General features: G+C 35.2%; 1 protein-coding gene across 2 annotated transcripts in view; it reads left to right on the forward strand.

Annotated features, from left to right (window-relative positions):
• Window positions 1–16,723: 16,723 nt before the first annotated feature.
• Window positions 16,724–17,764, forward strand: part of LOC106092886 (DCN1-like protein 4) — a 32,783-nt gene continuing 31,742 nt past the window's right edge. Inside the window, exons 1-3 of one of the 2 annotated variants that reach the window (XM_059360097.1) lie at window positions 16,724–16,821; window positions 16,970–17,283; window positions 17,357–17,619. In XM_059360097.1, coding sequence (XP_059216080.1) covers window positions 17,504–17,619 — 116 coding nt within the window. In that variant the 5' untranslated portion in view covers window positions 16,724–16,821; window positions 16,970–17,283; window positions 17,357–17,503. Of the gene's footprint in view, window positions 17,284–17,356; window positions 17,620–17,764 lie in introns of both variants that reach the window. The other variant, XM_013259833.2, reaches the window with a different exon arrangement.

Consider the following 17,764-nt stretch of genomic DNA (forward strand, 5'->3'; position numbering starts at 1 on the left):
TGTATCTACTTACTTTGTTGGGAGGTTTTTTAAAACCTCATTAAGGGGGAACTTAGAACTGGTTGCGAAGGCAGAGAATTAAAGGCCAGTTCACTTTATATTAATAAATAAGTCTAGACCGGTACATACCCCAGACAAATAATTATTATAAATTTCCAATTTTATTAAAATGTAGTTTGATTCTATATATTTCACCGAAAAAATTGGAAATTTTTGACTTTTTAGCTCCTAAAACTTAAATTTTCAATAATGCACATATAAATATTTTCTACGGAAATTTTTAACTTTCACAGAAATTAAGAATAACGGTACTTTGGTTGAAGTTGAAACAGAGAATTGGTTGTGGAATGGGAAAGTGTTTAAGGTTGTGAACATTTTGTTTAAGGCTGGTGCTACGTTCTTTTTAGTGGCCAATTTTCCGAAATCGTTGTTTCGGTGGTGTGACAAGGTTACCACATTGGATTTTTTTTTTGAGTTTCATTGGCCAAAATGTTGCCATTTACATATGAAAATTAATATCCCTCAACAAGTATTGGTTGTGTGTGCGTATTATAGTTAAGAACTATAGCACACAAACAACGAAAAACGGCGCGAACAAGTAACTTACACAAAATCAGAGTTGCACTAATCACTGATTGTGACAGATGGTGTACTCAATAATTTGCTGGTTGGCAACTGCCACTACCAGTAAATGAATATATCTTGCTTGCAGGTATACAGACAAATGTGAGTGTGGATCGTACCATGTCATAATTACCAGTTAGTGTACCGTAAACAGCTGAGTACAATTTTTTCTCGCGAAGTGCACTATCTGTCAACGAGTTTCGGTTGTATGCAACATATATTCATTTACAGGTAGTGGCAGTTGCCCAACAACAAAATGTTGAGTGCACTGTCTGTCAAAATCAGTGATTAGCGCAACTCTGATTTTGTGTAGTTCGCGCCATTTTTGTTGTTTGTGCGTGTTGTGGTTCTTAACTATAATACACACACAGCCAAAACTCGTTGACTGATAGTGCACTTTGCGAGAAAAAATTGTACTCAGCTGTTTACGGTACACTACCGGGTAATTATACAATTTCAATTGTCGAGTTTTCTGTACCTGAACACTAGCTTCATTAAAAGTAAATAAAAATGAGACAAATTTAATTATAACCAATTAATAATATTTATACTTTTTACTTACCTCTGCCTTTTTGACCTACTTTGGCGTTTCTTTGTATTTTCATGTAACGGCTGCTTTTTATAAAACAGCTGATCTTTATACACATCTGTTCAAAGTTCCAAATTTCTGCTGGCAAAAAAGTCCCAGTAGAAATTTGCAGGTTCTCAAATTTTTAACAGTCAAAATTTGCTCTCTCTCGCGCTCTCTTCTGCTGGCAAATAAAGTACGCGAACGACTTCCAGTAAAGTTTGTTGCAAATTCTCATAAATTTTTGAGTTCCCGAACACAGCTATTTTGTTGTTGGGCAACTGCCACTATCTGTAAATGAATATATCTTGGGTCGTACTGAAATTCATGTATGTGTTGTAATTTCAACCAAAATTCACCCCGTCGAAATTTATAAATAATGAAACACAAAACTATTTAAAAAAAAACGAATGCAACTTATTTGAAAATATAATTAAATTTTATGGTATTTTTATTGGTATAAGATAAATAACACAACTTTCGAAAAGCTTTTGCCAGCATATTCCTCTTGTTTCAAAATAATGTTGTAATTGCAAGACCAAAGCAAAACACTAGCTCTTACAATCATTATTACATCGTACAGATTTATTGCAATACCTTGCTATGAATGAAACATTTTTTATTTATTTTAAAAGAATATTTATTTAAATTTATATACAAACTCTTTCTTATTTATGCATCCACAAATACTAAATTGTTTCCACCACGAGTAAGTACATGTGGGCAAGATGACTGACAATAACAAATACTGAATTACAATTAGTTGTTTGGCGACCGCGTTTATTTTACTTAAGAAAACGACTTGTTACCTAGCGACTGTGGTTGTGCTCTTCTCGGGCGTCGTGAAATGTGAATTATCCCTAGATGAAAAATAAGTTATGGCTGGTACCATGTTCGGTTTTCACCGTTAAAACCCCATGTTTTTCAGGACTACTTTTTTGAATACGACGCAAATAACAATGACAAAATTACAATTTTATTAAAATGTAACCATAAGTAATAAGGAAAGGCCCTACTGAATGAAATCGGCAAGTTTTTTGCTTGAAAATTTATTATCTAAAACAAGAAGTCAGCGAAAAATATAGCGAAAAGCGAATATAGTAAAAGATTCACTGAATAAGGTTAAGCCAAGTGATCAGCCGACATTAAATTTTTTTAATTTTTGGCAGTACTTGCCATTGAGGATGTCAATTTGCGTTCTGTTGTGTCCTCTTTCACACATATGTAATGCGAAGAAGTGCGAACGAGCCAAATATATGTCTATTTTCTATCATAGGCAGATACATAGTGGAGTGGGTAGACAAAATACTATCAAGAAAAATAGAAAGTGTAGTTTTTAATTTTCCCTCAATAAAAAAAAACAATTTTTTAAGTAATAATTGTTAAGTAAAAACAATGTATTTCTAAAAGTGTTATCCTGAATTAGTGTCAAGGCTGATTTAAAAAGGTGGTCTCACGCGAACAGCTGTTAACAGCCGGCCAGGTTTGACGGTATTAAGATGACAGATTTTTGTTTGCATTCTCTTTTTTGTTATCTTCTTTCTCGCATATTCTCTGCACACGTATACAATTGAACAATGCTTTGGATTTTTTCTGTTTCTCGTGTTCTGTATACCGTGTTCTACTCCGCTACTTAATCTAGGGATTCTCTTTGAAGTTGAAGTTTTTGCTGTTGTTGTAGACACATACTTTCATGTGGGAGTAGCGGCACTCGACAAGCAACCTTTGCGGATCAAGGTCGTTAGCAACACATCTTTGTCAAGTTGAATCTCCCGTCTTTGTTCAACTTAATGTCTCTGGGCTCTGATAATCAAATTTCTGCGCTATTTTCGGAAACAAATTGCAATTGTTTCCACCAACATTCGATTACGATAGTGCGGGAGACTCCTCGTACATCAAAGAGTGATGTCCACTTTTAGCTCAATTTTATGAAACCTCCTTCCTTTACCGGAATTCAAAAAAAAACATCAGGCCGGAGCTGATTGACCGTGTCCAGAGGCGGGTGTTTGTGTTGAATGGAGATGGTAGGGTATCCAACTCTATTGTATCCCTTGAATATCTTCGAAATGTGGGTAGTACGGCGCTGTTCTACCAATTTTTCCACGGCATGTGTTCTTCGGAAATCAGTTTACTGATTCCCAACTTGAGATTATTTGTTAGAAATACAAGATTTTCTTAAAGCTCAAGCCGGTTTGTATCGATTGGCCAGCTGATCGGACCATGCACTATCGAGAGAATTCTTTTTTCACAAGGACGGTTTTGGAATCGACTTCCGGCAGATGTCTTTCCCGCTACCTACGACATCCAGAAATTCAAAACAAATGTCAATAAACACTTCTACCTTAACTATCCTTTCCCTGCGTGTTGGTTGATTATAAAAAAAGGAAGATGGATGGATAGTATATTTTTTGAGAACTTATGAGACCGCCTGTCGCACTTCACAGGCAGAAATCCATAGCTTGCATAGACACAATAGCTGGGGGCGACACCACACTAGCACTTTTGAGATGCGTTTGCTTGGATCTTGAACTGGAACTTTAGTGACTTGGTTTTATTAAGATTGGAAGGTCTCTTTAACCGACACATTCTGTGTTTTTCGAAAGGCTGAAGTTACTGGTTTCTCTGATTTTTGTTGTTGTAATAGCCACATATTTGCATGTGGAGGTAGCGGTCCTCGTCATGCTGCCTTCTGGTCTAAAAACTCGTTTGGTACTAAATTGGTCGGGAATTTTTACACTTCTTTAACAGATGAAAAAGTGTATGTGTCAATTTATCTTGTTTCTTGGCAAAAACAATCTCAGACATTACTTAAAAGTACCATCAAACACAAAGAGCTGTGTAAAGCTGTCTTGTAATCGACGAGTGATTGCAAGGTGCCGAGCTGTTTTTTTTTTGTTTATATCCCAGGCCAGGATTCACTAATAGAAGGTTAGGTCACATGCAAAAACACAAAGTGGATAGGCCCCATAAACATCATTAAGGATGTCAAATCTGACGATTGAAAATGTCATCATATAGGAGAAAACGTAAACAAAGAAGGAATGTAAAAAGAGAACAAGTTGACATCCTCAATGCCAAGTACTGCCAAATATTAAAAAAAAAGTATATCGGCTGATCGCTTGGCTTAACCTTATTCAGTGAATCCTGATCCCAGGCATAGAATATCTGGTTGACGGTGAATTAAGCAGGTCTTAAGCCAGAGAGAATTAAATTATTATACCCTTTTTTCTATTTTCTTGTGTGCTGGGCATAGCATGCTAAGTTTCAAATCGTCGGGTATGAGTTTTTTAACCACATTGAATAAACGTGCTGGCAGGATTCACTAATAGAAGGTTAGGTCACTTGCGAAAGCATAAAGTGGATAAGCCCCATGAACATCATTAAGGATGTCAAATCTGCCGATTGAAAGTGTCATCAAATACGAAAAAACGTAAACAAAGAATGAATATAAAAAGAGAACAAGATGACATCCGCAGCGCCAAGTACTGCAAAAAAGATGTATGTCGGCTGATCGCTTGGCTTAACCTTCTTTAGTGAATCCTGCGTGCAGATTAGAATGTCGTCTGCGACTTTAAATAAGTCAGCTTAAAACTAGAAAATTAGCCAATAGTCAAAACTATGGTAATCGATTCTAAGTACTAGTATGTTGTTTTGGCTTGCGTCCCAAAACACTTAACTATAGGGACCCGGGTCCTAGATTTTTTTAGCGCTTATATGGCTTGAATATCTGAATCTCTTTTTTATGAACATCTTTTCATATAATACATTTGTAATGTAAGCCGTGCTTCCAAATAAATGTAACACGAGTAGCACTTAATCTGACACAATGCCAATTGGAGGCAAAACTTCCACTTTCTTATTATGTCAAACAAACGAATATAAGACAATTGGACTGAGTATGAGTTCATTATTTACTCTAGATTCAGAAGCAATGCAGTGGGAGCCAGGGATGCGAACTTAGTGCTTTTCGCACTAGATTTGGTGCCCTTTAGGTTACCAAAAAACCCGAAAAGGTACTATCTAGTGCCAAATGAAAAAATTCACTAGATGGACACTTTTTGCCAAATGATAAAAATTCACTAGATGGACGCCTTTTGCATTTAGCCTAGTACTGATCCCATCTTTTCACACGGACAATGCACAAAAAAATAATAATGGTGACGAAGATTCCGTACAAGTGATACTGAGTTCTATGATATGATAGTAGCGACATGTCGCTGCATCAGGATAAGTTTCGCACAATTTTAATTGCAAATGTAAATAAATGCTCACGAAATGGGCCAAATTAACTCTGCTTCCACACTTTTGTCTTTGTTGTGTGTTGTTGTTTGACTTTTGTTTGTGTACGCATAAAGAAAAGAGTCCGTTGGATTTCACAATAATTTAGTTGGCATTTTCGCTGTGAATGAAGTCAGTACTAGGCTTTTCCTGTTAGTGCTTTTTACCCTTTTTTGTAAGTTTGAGTTGTTTGGTGTCGCTTTTTGTCACGGGGAGCATTTGCTGGCCTTCTTTGTTTAACATGATTTTCCTACATGCATTCCATTAAGGAAAAGTAGTTCTCTCAAATCAATGAGTGGAGTCCGATTAAAGTTTTACCCAATGGTCCGCGACCACTTTCGCCGAGTCCAAATGTCTGTTTGAGACACCTCATCAAAGAAAAGTCTCATATTGCTGAATACGTCACAAAAGTTGGCAGCATTAACGAGGGGAAAAATTCACTGAACATGTTTCCTGGTGTTCCACCCGTGATTTGAATCTCGACGTTCTGATGGGCTAAAAAAATCCACAGCTGGACAATTAAAATACAAACATTCTATGGCGACATCTCATTATTTTTTGCCAATTCGTTTACTCGTCGTAATTTTCTTGGTTTGTCTTACTTATTCCAACAATTATCCAAACGCTAAACTACAATAGCAAATTGTTCCTAAAAATTATACACCTATTTGCAAACTTTTTCAAAAAACGAAGTAAGTGTTTTTTTACATAAAATTTTACTCTTTTTTTACAATTTTTATAACGCTTTTTGTTGGTAAATTGTTGGCATCACTGGTGGGAGCATAGCTTGCTATAATGAAGCGATGGCTTCTTAGCATTAATTAAAAGGACAAACGTACAACAATCGCCATTGCTAGCCCGAACCGCGAGCAAGTCAATAATCACTTTAATTAAAGGATGTCAGCATTAAATCACAACCGGTGTTCAAAAATCTGGTCAAATGTTTCCAATGAAGTAAAATGCTAATCCTTTCGAGTTCTCTTGAAAATTTGTGGTCCAGTTTTCACTAGTTATGGCTGGTACTATATTCGTTTTGCACAGTAACTGTTTTTCCCGGTTCCTTTTTTAAAACACTAAAAAATCTCAATGAAAACATAATACTTTTATGAAAATTTTTTCATAATTAATGAGAGAATGTCTTACTGAATGAAATCAGCAAGTTTTTTCCTTGAAATTCTATTATCTAAAAAAAGTAATCACGAAAAAATGTTGCGAAAAACAAACATAGTACCAGCCGTTACACAGTTAGCGAATTTTTACAACCGAACACGATATATCACTGAACAGATGTTTGACATTCGGCGCCATAAACAAAAAAAAAAAAAAACGCCGTTATCATAACTGTGTTGTACATTGCAACATATTTAATTGACAATGGGGCTATCACATTGTAAGAATTAAACACAAAAAAACGTTTTTTAGCATCTTCACAGAAAAGCTGCAATTTAATAACTAAGTGACAGTTGATAACCAAGGCGGATTTAAAAAGGTGGTCTCACGCGAACAGTTGTTAGCAGCCGGCCAGGTTTGACGGTAATAAGATCGCAAATTTTTGTTTGTATTCTCTTTCTTATTATCTTTTTTCTTGCATATTCTCTGCTCATGTACGCACATGTATACACATGTGTGTGTTGGCAAAACATCGATCAGCTCGATGACAACATGGCGGATTGCATCATATGATTTTTGGTTTTTGTACAAATGATACCACCTTTAATTAGGTCTGGTCGCGTACTTTTCCAGTAAAAATTTGCAGGAGAGTAAGAGCCATTTTACTCTCTTTAAAAAATTTGCAAGTAAAAGTACGCGAACGACTTCCAGTGAACATTTGCAAAACAGCTGATTTTTGTTTTGGTTGGTTTTTTATTCGGGTGTGTTCTGTGTTTCAGCTCATTTTCATTTTTCGAAAATTTTTTACTTTCCCGTTGCCAAAATTAGCTGTTCTGTCATAGCGGGGAAAAACAATTTTTCGAATTCCCGTTCGAAATATGATAACATGATGTCTTTGCAAAGCCATATGATTTGCAGACTGAAATGTAAAAAAACATTGGTTTAATCGGCAGCAGTGGACAGTTTTTGAATAATTAGAAAAAAAAATAATTACCAGCAATTTAAAACCCATCCCTTAATTCTAAACAAAAATCTGCATCCAAATGTTGATAAAATTTGTGCTGTTTTGTTAAAATTGATTTTATTTGATATAAAAGTGATGTTATTGTAAAAATATTGCTAACACAAATAATAAACATACATACCAACAATTGGTAATTAAGTACTTATATGTGTTTACATAGGTTTTTTCATCGTAAAATAAAGCAATTCTGGTCGTATTCCCTGCCAATAAATGTGTAAAAATTGTTCACATATTTCAGGGGAGAAAAGGCCCACGGAACAAATCAAAGTGAAAAGTTTTCGTTTCACTAGCTAAAGTGAGTTTCCGAACACAGCCGATTTTCTCGCTTAGGAAAACAATTGTTTTAAATTAAAAAATGCTGGCGATACTTGTGAGGTATTTTCCTTAGATAAACGTCAATTTGTTGAGCTGTAAGTGACAAGGCTAGAGGGGGAGCTATTCGTCGTATCCGTGAACTCCGTGCCAGAACGCTATTATAGTACCCGATGTTTGGAAGATGGACAGTGTGATCCCGCTACCTGGGAAGTCGTATCGAGCAATGGGAAGTCGTACAGACCGACCTCCCTTCTATCATCAGTAGCTAAGACGCATGAGGGACTACTCCTCCCGATCCTTCCGTTGGACAACCATTCGCCGAGCATCAGCATGCATTTCGAAGGCTGCATAGGACTACAACTGCTTTACATGCCATCACCGTAATCAAAAGTAGAAACAACATTCTGAAGTCCCTTGGCGGCAGCACTTGGTGTACTGACAAAGAAACCTTGGACTAACCACCAAAGCTGCTCCCATCCTCAATCCATTCTCTCATCGCTTTAAGTCTCATAGCCGCTGCCTCACATGGGATCAGCTCACACCATCGCGATATAATCGAGTCGTCGATAGAAAACCACGAAGGAATGGCAGAGGTTTCCGATCAGATACCTGAGACGACACTTGCTGAAAGCGACACAGTCTTGGATTGACGGAACCCTGGAATTGCCGTCTGGAAGATCATGTTACACGGATTGATCGAAGGTAGGAGACAGAGTGGGCCTGGGAGTCTACGTTGAGAACACAGGGACTGAGATCTGTTTTAGAGTGCCTGACTATAATACGGTCCTGCAGGCGGAGATCCGGGCGGTCACGGATTGCGTGAGGTGGTGTGGTACCAACGCAGGACGTCGAGTGTGAACATCTTTACGGACAGTAAAATGGCCATAAGGGCAATTACAAATAGGACGGTAAGGTCACGAACAGTCTTGTAGTGTAAGAATCGCCTTCTCTGAGGATGACACAATCCGCATCGTTCGGGTGCCGGGCCATAACGGAGTAAGGGGGAATGAAAGGACAGACGATTTGGCAGTGAAGGCTAGAGAACTGCCGCCAATAACCTTGTTAACCCGAAGCCTTTCGGGTTGACGCAGTCCGATTTAAGGGAGTGGGCGATAAAAAAAAACCTATGGGGTGATCCGGAACGTGAAAGGACGAGACTGATACTGAAAGGAAGTAAGATCGATGCAGCAAGTGATAGCATGAGGGGAAGATGATGAGACGTTGGAGCATTTCCTATGTCATTGCCCGGCCTTCGCGGCTAACAGACACCATTACTTAGGTGTGGACGCGATACCAGACATGAACCAACTTAGGGGAGTGGTATGGAAAACAATGAAGGATTTTGTAAGTAGCACGGAATTCCTAACATAAAATTTTCTTTTCGAGGTTACTTTATTGTTTTTAGAGCGCATAACAAGCCGATTACTAGCTAAGATGTATGTCCATAATGACATGGGGCCTAACTAACCTAACCTACGGACACTGTGTTATCACTGAAGATGTCTGTATCCGTTCGCAATTGGCAGACAAATTGTTTTTAATCCCATTGTGCGTCACCTTTAACTGCCCAGCCAGACCCACTTAATCCCATGACAGCAGCTTCCCTCCTTAACAAATTCAAAGGAACGGTGTTGGTTTCATCGTTGCTCTCCGATGAGGATGATTCCATAAAAAATTCAAAAATCAAAATCCAAATAATTCCGCAAATTTGCACGTTCATAATTTCCAGACAAATTTTTTCAATCCCATTGTGCGTCACCTTTAACTGCCCAGCCAGACCCACTTAATCCCATGACAGCAGCTTCCCTCCTTAACAAATTCAAAGGAACGGTGTTGGTTTCATCGTTGCTCTCCGATGAGGATGATTCCATCAAAAATTCAAAAATCAAAATCCAATTGATTCCAAATAATTCCGCAAATTTTCACTTACCTTCAAATGTAGAACAACCGACTTGAGGTAAAACTACAACTTCATTTTGCGAGTTTTCTGTACCCGAATAAATAAATTGAATAATTACCAATAAACAATTTGTTACTTACCTCTGCCTTTTTGATCCATTTGGTATTAGTTTTTGTATTTTCATGTAACAGCTGTTTTTCATAAAACAGCTGACCTTTACAAAACATCTGTTCAAAGTTGCAAATTTTTGCTGGCAAAATAAGATTCAGTAGAAATTTGAAGGTTCTTTATTTTCAAACCGTCAGAATTTGTTCTCTCTGCACAAATTTTTGAGTTTCCGAACACAGCTATGGTTTCGCCATGGTTTTTTATCAAAAAAAAAAAATATGAAATAGAACTGGGGAAACATATGTTGTTATGGAGTTGAAGTAATGCATAAAGTAATGCATATTTTTAAACTTAATTCTGTCATTCACATTGAAAAATTTGTACATTTATACTTACAAATACAAAAAGAAACTATTTTTTGGAATGCAGGTTGAATGGAATTAATCTTTTTTACTACATAACTATTGTTATCATGTAAAGGAGAATTTAAACAGGCCCACTGTGCCCACTTTTCTGCTTTCAAATGATTTCACTTTCTGCATAGTTGTGATTTATTGAAGTTGAAAATGCCAATGATCTTTAGAACAATCAATTTCTATTTGATTTAAAAGTGCTTATCACTTTGCGCAAATAAAAGAAAAATCTGTAGAAATACATTGGCTATAAAAACAAATAAGGAATAACCTGCAATAACGTATATTTCATTGAGTTGAGATAACCTCGTTATTGAGGTCAGTGAACAGTTAAGTGAACTGATGAGATAGTTAATAGTTTTAGCTAGAAAATCATTTTTTTTTATTTTAACAACAAAAGAACAAGTAAAATTTTACCTGGCATCATAAAAAATGGAAAATATTAATAACAAATGTAACAGCTCACACACTTTTCAGCAAACATCAACTACCGAATAATTTGTTTCATTTGTATATAAAGAACAATGGTGGAAGGAAAAACAGTATTCTATTTGATAGGTGGTTACCAAAGTATTCCAAAAAAAATTAACTCATTTAGTTTCAAAGGCTCCCTTCGGATTTTCTACGAAAAAATCTATTACACGACATGTAGATAGATGTCTTATGATATGTCACTTTTTGTATGCACATGTAATTGAAAATGTTTGTCAAAATTGTCAATTTACATACGATTCATCATTTTTGCTATCACACTTGAACGTAATTTCGTATCATAACCTAAAAATGTGAGCAAAATCTGATTTTTTATGCGTAAAAATTGTTAAAGTTATGAGAAAGCTGGTTAAATCATAAATTTGTAAAAACAATTTAATTGGGGGTTGCCTTCATTCGATTGACAACAAAAAAAATGATTTCTTTATGTTTTTGTCAGAATGAATAGAAAAGAAATGAAAAGTGATTTTCATATATTAGTTTCGTTTGTACCACACGACGAACATGCTAAATTTGACATGTCATAAGACAACCACATGCCGTGTAATAGAACCTTTAACAAGGCGGATTGAAAAGGTGGTCTCATTTGTACAACAACAACAAATCATTTGGTGCAATCCCTTATCTTGTCATCAAGATGTCGTTTCTGAAATGAGATTGTTCTCAACACAACCAAAGAAACTTACATGTACAGCTAAAATGAAAAAAAATAGAAACACAGACAAAGAGAATGTGCAAAAAAAATGGTGAATGCAAACACAGAACTGTCATCTAAACACTGTCAAATTGGCCTGATGTTTACGTGAGACCAAATTTTTAAATCCGTGTTGGTTGCGTAACTTGCCGAAAACAAAAAGTAGAAAGGAGGCTCCATATACATTAAGAATGTCTAACCGTGCCGATTAAAAATGTCGCAACAGGAACGCAAACAAATCCTCCAATTTTAATTCGGCAATTTTGTTCTCTGAAAATCAGACCACTATCTATTAGACCTCACACTCCTCTGTAAATGGTTCCAAATATTTGTTAGGATCCTTCGGCTAAGATCTGCCTGAATACATACCAGCGAAGTATACCTTGTGACTTTTTATAAGCCAACGACTAAACCTTTGAGTACTTTGTACATGCTTTGAAACTAAATCTATTTATGACTCGTAGTTAGCTAGGTAGCAGGCTGGGAGAATAATAAATAATGAGTTAGTTACGTTGGTATAAAGAAGAAAAAAAATTGAGATAGATTGAAAAAAAGGCTGAAGAGAAAACACATTAATTTTTTTGTGCTGCTTAAGAAAAATGCGAAAAAAAAACAAATATAAGATTATGCCCTCTTTTTATGCCTTTCGGAATAAAAAGAGGGAGAATAAATTGTTCCAGTAATAAATTTCATACGTAGATTTAAGTAGACAAATTAAAATTTTAATAGGAAAAATTGCAGCTTAATTTTAATGTTAGGGAATTGTGCAATATAAGGTTATAACATTAATTGTGGCACGCACTTTTGGTTTTGGTAGTTGTTAGTGTCCCGCAATTTTGATTTTTGTTGATTTCTGTGTTGAGATTGTAGGTTGCCGATAATCTTTCCTGTTTCTCTTGGCTTTGTTGCTCGTTAAGTACCGAAATTTCTCCGTTAAGATAGCCTGCTTGTAACTATTTCGAAGTTTAGTTTTATATATAGGTTTTTTATCCTATATTATTTATGATTTCTTTATTTGATCCCATAGAGAATTGAGTTCTACTCGCGTTATTTCTAACGAATGTATGTTATCATCTAACTTAGCCGCAGAGTAAACGCTCTCAAAATCTAAATCATTTACACAATTTACAAACTTTTCACGTAAAATTGTATCAATTTTGTAATGGGCTTATATATGTCTTTTAAATTGGGTCAAAAACTATAAAACCATGGAAAACACTACAACAAAATATCACAAAATTTGGTTATTTATAGAAATAAATCTATTTCTAAAAAACCTGATGCGAAAAACATGTGTATATTGATGATGGGTCAAGCTGAAAAAGTTACAAAGGTTATAAAAAATGTCTTGTCTGGGTCACTAGAAAAGAAAGACACGAATCCAAACCTTCCAAAATTACCAACTGTCTAAAACAGTCATGCAATTCCGCTCTAATAAAAGTTGCAAAAACGCTTTTCCAAGAAAAAAAATTACTAATTTTCCAAAAAATGGCATACAGATTTAGCCGAATCTTTACAACAATATTGCTTTTACTCGCTGGGTTAATTTGTATTCTGTATAAAAAATAACTAAAGATTGCACAAACAACCCCAGTCCTTTCCGACCGTTTCCACTTAAATTTGTGCAATAAGATGAGTTTTAAAATTTCGAACACAAATAAGGACAGCACGCAATATACTCTTCATTATCTTTGACACAAAAACAACTCCTGGTTTAAATTTTTTTTTGAAAATTTTCTTTATATTTTTTACACACTTCTCTATTTATTGTTTCAAAAATTTCAACAAAATGCTATGGATGTCTGTCCCAAATTTCCTACAACTGATTTGACAGGAGGGTCTGCGTCAAATTTAATTTGTATCGAAAAAAAAAAAACAATAATACGACGACCTTTCTAGCTATTCACAATCATAAAAACAATCAAAAACAATATTAAAGTACGCTGGGCAAATGTATGAATTTTTTTTCTTTTTTGAAAAAAAAAAGAAGATGGCACTCACTTTGAAACTTATTCTTTAATTTTTGTGTGTATGTGTATGTGTGTGTAGGTAAGCGCTTTGCTTGGTTCCCGAGCTTTCGTTGGCGGCTTTTTTGTTGATTTTTGTAATTTTGTGTCATTCGAGTTTCTAATTTTTGTTGTTTTAGTGCCTCTTATTTCGTGAAGTTTTGGGAATTTAACCGTTATAATGGATTTTTCACAGTTTTTGTCCCAAAGCGTATATTTTGTGTTTTTACACGGAACGCACGAAATTGATTTTGTTGGGTTTTTTTTTTGAGAAAAATGTAACAAACCCATAATTCTATTTTAACACTCTAATTTCCAAAAATCCAAAAAATTTACAAAAAAAATTTTGTTTTCTCAAAATAAAAACTCTAACAACATCAATTTCGTGCGTTCCGTGTAAAAACACAAAAAACAGTTCCGTGTAAAAACACAAAAAACAGGAGGGGGAGAATGTTCAAAGTATATTCGAACAGGGGGGCTGTATATAACCATGTTCAACTGTTGGGTTCCTGTATGCCTACAACCCACATTACATAACGGTACATTGTTGACGTGTCAAAAGTCTTGAATTCTCTTCAAATTATCTTTCTTCGCTGGAATTGTTGCTTGTCGCTTGGAAAGTTACCCGTTTCGGCGGGGGTCCAAGTGACAAGCAACGAAGAAAGGAGAGACAGTCTCGTTTTTACAACTTAAAAGTCGTGGTCGTACTCTCTCCCCCCACCAAGTGATCAAGTGTAACAAAAGTTAACATTTAATGATATATACACAGTGACATACATATATGAACATATAACAAGTGGCTCTTTAAAATATAAAAGTTAATAACATTATTTCTAAAAGGTGACAACACGGTACGACACGAGATCCAAAAACAGCACAAAAAAGTAAAAAGTGCGGGACACAGACTCCATATGCATCATGTGCGGGACACCATAACAACAACCAACAAAGGTGCGGGACACAAACTCAACATACATCAAGTACTGTACTCCACCACAACAACTTACAAAAGTTCGGGCCACTACACTAAACAACAACTTTTTCCTTTAATCCTTAAATTGTTTGATTAATCTAGCCTGAAATAATTTGATTTTTTTACCTACTATTTGGTAAATAAAACTACGTGAAATTATCTAGTGAAAATATATTCTAAAATTATTCTAAAATTTGCTACTTATACCTATGAATTGTTCTACCTAAATTTAAACGAATTAAACTAAAGCTACCTATGTATTGTAAATTAAAACTACTGATCTAATATACATTTTAAAGTGAAAATTTATATAAAATAAAACATCAGTTTAATACCATATAAAACAGAAGCTATCAAACATTATTTTATCGAAAGGCAACCAGACCCTCGGATTTGATCATGAACAACCGGACTTTCCGATAAAGATTTATCTGAAGGAGGACCGAAGACAGCTTTGCAGTCCATAAACTTGGGATCATTTGCAATACTAGCGACAAGAGAAACGTAATGGACTTACAATTCTCCAGAAAGAAATTCTCTAGAAATTGAATGCAGCAATTCACAGTTATATTAAACAATTACCCAAATGTGCCAATTTTTAACAATACCTGGATGTGTCAACTTTTATAAAATATCCAGATGTGCCAAATATAAAAAAATATACATATGGATTTCAAGATAATTTTTGGCTGTTCAACCATTTTAAGCTGTAACTAAAAAAGTGCCAAGCGTCCAGAAGACTTTCTTTGTAAAATATTGGGTTGCCCAAAAAGTAATTGCGGATTTTTTAAAAGAAAGTAAATGCATTTTTAATAAAACTTAGAATGAACTCTAATCAAATATACTTTTTTTACACTTTTTTCTAAAGCAAGATAAAGATAAAAACTGATAACTGACAAAAGAAAGAATGCAATTACAGAGTCACAAGCTGTGAAAAAATTTGTCAACGCCGACTATATGAAAAATCCGCAATAACTTTGGGAAACCCAATATATATTAAAATTCATCTCATTTATCATCACACAGGATTCACTGAATCCTGATCATCACAGTTAGATTAAGTATTTTTCGTTAAAATCAACATTTTATGCATTTTGTTTGTGTGTGTTATGGTTATTAACTATAATACACACACACAACCAAAACTCGTTGACAAAATATTGCACTTCTCGAGAAAAAATTTGTGCTCAGCTGTTTACAGTACAGTGCGCAGAAAGTGTGTGTAGGTAAGCAGAGAATATGCGAGAAAGAGATAACAACACAGTATTCACTAAATAAGGTTAAAGGCTTAAACAGAATGAGCGCGTTGAGGAGTGTCGCGTTGAAAAATGCAACTCTGTAAACAAATGTCAAAAAATCAACGCTCAAAATTTAATCAATTTTTAACTTGGACTACCAAAACACGTATGGTAACACAGAATGGCGCTCGCTTCAAGCGTCGAAGTTGCAATTTTTTTAACTTTTCCGCTTTCCATTTCGATTTTGTGTACAGAGTTGCATTTTTGCAGCGCTACGCTCACAACCAAAGTTCAACGCTCTCATTGTGTTTTGGCTTTAAGCCAAGCGATCAGCCGACATAAAATTTTAGCAGTACTTGCCATTGTGGATGTCAACTTGTTCTCTTCTTACATTCATTCTTTGTTTACATTTTCTCCCATTTGATGACATTTTCAATCGGCAGATTTAACATCCTTAATGATGTTTATGGGGCCTATCCACTTTGTGTTGTTGCAAATAACCTAACATTCTATTAGTGAATCCTGATAACGAGAATGCAAACAAAAATCTGATATCTTAATACCATTAAATTTGGCCGGCTGTTCGCTTGAGACCACCTTTTTAAATCCACCTTGGGAATATATCAAATAAACCTACTTTAAATCGAGCTCTTATTTCATCGAACATACATGTAGACAGATGTCTATCAAAAAAGTACAATACATATGATAATACATGTTGATTAGAGCACACTCTATTCGTCATATGAATACAGAAAGTGAAAGATCGTATGATATGTCTGATAGTGTAAAGCAGCAATCAACAATTTATTGTACAAAAAAATCCTGATGTGTGAACATCCCATTATTCTTGTTATTTTCTCTCATCATTTCTCTGTTTTCGTTTTTCTTTAATTTCCCAGCTGCGTTAGAACCACTACGTTACGTTCGTTTATAATCATGTTTATTCTCGGCCAATCATAGAGAGAGAGCATCATATGTCAAACAAACACTAACATTATAAGTTTTTTAATTAAATTTTGTTAATGGTCTTCAATATATCGAATTTATGTGGAGTTTAAAACATTATAAAACAGAAGTGTTGTAGCTATTCTAAATACTCATATTTAATAAATGCTTATGCATCGCTACGGAGTATCTTGTGTTTATATATATATGTTTGTGTGTTTATAATGGTCAGAATGTTCTAATGTTCTCCGACGTACTTTGACAATTGTCATTCTCAGCTGGAAAAGGGGAGATCCTGTACTGAAAGTCTCTGTCGCAACACGAGAATGAACTAAAAAACGGGAAGGATAGGACTTCCTTGCCCAAGTTCAAGAACATTTTTTGAGGCAAAAAGGCCGGCAGTTAAAAAATTCTATACACAGTAAATGAGAAATTAAAGAATATCGAGTAAAGAGAAAAACATAATTTATAGAAGAGAATACAAGACACCTCTTTCAAATTCTAATGAAATACAAGACTTTAATGCATATTGCGACTGCAGCTGTTGTATCGTACATATGCAAATAACTGATTTCATTCCTGTAACTCAAAGGTATGCTTCCTATTTATTCACCTTTGAATGCCTAAAAGTATACATTGATTTGTTCTTTTGTTTTATTTTGCAGCATCCGGCATCTTCACACATAGAACCTTTTTTCTTTACTTCTTTCGTTTATTGCTTTTTTTATAGTAATATAGTGGCACATTTTTTGTGATAGCTTTTTGTTTAATTCTTTTTAACAACAAACACCATCAACCTTTTTTGCACAAATATGCCTCGCGGCAAACGTCGTGCCAATCACGATATGGGCGAGGATGATCGCCAGACTTCAAAAAGACAACGCAACACATATGCAACAGCCACAGCAACAGCACAGCATACGAGCCGGTAAGTTAATGGACAGTGATGTTTAAAGTCAGTTTTGCCAAAGGTATAATAGGGAAGAGTAGGCATAGGATATTGTGTAGCAATATGTTGCATAAAACTTGGGTTTTCAATAAAATAAGCCGTCTTCTCATCGTTGGTTGTCAGA

This window comes from Stomoxys calcitrans, chromosome 1 (assembly GCF_963082655.1).
Source record: "Stomoxys calcitrans chromosome 1, idStoCalc2.1, whole genome shotgun sequence".
Lineage (NCBI taxonomy): Eukaryota > Metazoa > Arthropoda > Insecta > Diptera > Muscidae > Stomoxys > Stomoxys calcitrans.